The sequence below is a fragment of the Octopus bimaculoides genome, chromosome 13 (genome assembly GCF_001194135.2).
Source record: "Octopus bimaculoides isolate UCB-OBI-ISO-001 chromosome 13, ASM119413v2, whole genome shotgun sequence".
Taxonomy (NCBI): Eukaryota; Metazoa; Mollusca; class Cephalopoda; order Octopoda; family Octopodidae; genus Octopus; species Octopus bimaculoides.
Genome location: NC_068993.1, coordinates 63,451,302 through 63,453,325, shown reverse-complemented (window position 1 = coordinate 63,453,325; position 2,024 = coordinate 63,451,302). Strand labels below are relative to the sequence as shown.

Below are 2,024 nucleotides of genomic sequence, written 5' to 3'. Positions count from 1 at the left end.
TGTCTAGAATTGAAGCACCAGAAAGTTCTGTGAAGCTGGTTGGTCACACAGGCGTTAACTTAATTTCAGCTTCAGGAAAAGTGGAGTTGAAGAGTTCACAAGACATCAGCTTCCATTCTGGAAAATCTTTTGTAAGTTAAAGACCATATTGTTTTTGTTTATTCCAAGATCACCCTTCATTCAGCTGATCTGTGACTGAGGACATTCCAAGCACAATGGCATTTTCCCCAGGACCTTTGTATATCTTGTATGACATTATTCCATATCTCTTTCATTTTTATGACAGTAAGATATGATTTGAGGGAGATTAGACCATTATTTCTAGCAGACAGAGAAATTGTATAAAGACTCATTTATTAACCCCTGTTACTGTAACTCCTTTACCTCAGAGCCCCCTGATCAAAGCAGATACATCCAGACATTATGTTACATAGACATACACAATGGAACTTTGGTTCATAAACAAATCAGTTTATGAACAATTTTTGGAAGATAAAACATCTCTGGTGATGAACAATGCCTTGAGTAACAAACCCACAAGCTGGCAACGACCGTTGGCAACAAACTGGGAGTCTCAAAGGCATCAGCATCTGATGGCGTCTAACTTCCCACTCAGTGCATGTCACTGCTTGAATTTCCTATGAAAAAAAGTGGTTTTCTTTGGAATGAATTAAATTCATAAGACAAGATTCCACTGTATATAGCCATATGCTGCACAGAGACATTCATAGGCATATGTTACATGTAGACATACACAGAGACATCTGGTGGTGAGACATGGTTCTAAGGTATTTCTTCTAGATTGTCTCCTCTTTGTTTATGTTGACATTTAAGTGAAATACAGTTTGATTCTTCTGTTACATTTTCCTTTGCTTGTTTATACGAGAGAGGGAGGGGGGTTATGCTGGAAGCTTTTGTTTTTTACAGCTGGGATGCCCTTCCTGTTGCTAACAACTCAGCTGAATAACCTGAGATACAGGATAATGTCTGTAAGAAGGTCAGTTGTTGTCCAGCACTTTCGATCATTGCACGTCCACAACAAAATTGTCTGGAAATGAAATAATTCAATGATACTTTCCACACAACAAATGGAAGTTATGTGAGTATCAAAAATTAAAGTGTTAGCTTGATACAATTATATAACAAGCATTGATGATAAGTATATTTTAGTTACTTTCTTTAATTTTTATTTATTCTATTAAAAATTTTTTTTTTAATATTTCTTTATTTCTTTATTTCTTTTTTTTTTTCAACAGATATCATTTGATGCCAAAGGTATTTACCTAAAAAATTTGAAGATAAATCGAGACGCAGGTGGCAATTCTACCAACTTTAATGCAAAAGTTTTCCAGTTATGTATGTGCAATACAGGCCGGTTATTCCTGGCGCCACCAACAGAAGAATGTATGGCAACAAATGATGCCTGTCGAAGATAACAAAATTTCTCTAACAAATCACACTTCCTAATCACATAAACTTCTTATTTGAGTGTTTCCCAGCATCACAAGCACCGGAATATTTCTATGCTGCATAACTCATGTGCCTTCATTTCTATCACAAGACACACTTCCCATAAAAAAAAGAAAAAGAAATAGATAAATATATATATATATTTGCACACACATATATATTATAATATTACATATATTACATATACACATTACATATATACATATGTACATAAATACATATATATATTACATATACACATATATGCATTACATATATATATATATGTATATATATAAAAGTTATTGTGCATTAATAAAGCTACCGTTGGTGTTTTCATGCCGAGAGAAATCTCTCAGCAATTTTCGAGCCTGCTACCAAGATGGAGATGAGTAGCAATGTTCATATCTGACAGGTTTGATATTTATTTAGAGATTTCTTTTGCATGAAACCAACGGTAGTCTTGTTAATCTACAAATAAAGAATATTTATCTACCACTGATTATTGAACACTCATCCTGACTGTTCAATACAAGTGTGCATGTGTGTGTGTGTGTGTGTGTGTATATATATAT

The 2,024-nt window shown here is 33.9% G+C and overlaps 1 protein-coding gene across 1 annotated transcript in view; it reads left to right on the top strand.

The window, feature by feature from the left end:
* The window catches only part of LOC106867773 (zeta-sarcoglycan), a 97,222-nt gene extending 95,204 nt beyond the window's left edge, over nt 1-2,018 (top strand). The window contains exons 7-8 of the mRNA XM_052972559.1: nt 8-131; nt 1,257-2,018. Coding sequence (XP_052828519.1) covers nt 8-131; nt 1,257-1,436 — 304 coding nt within the window. The 3' untranslated portion in view covers nt 1,437-2,018. The remainder of the gene's footprint in view (nt 1-7; nt 132-1,256) is intronic.
* The last annotated feature ends 6 nt before the right edge of the window (nt 2,019-2,024 follow it).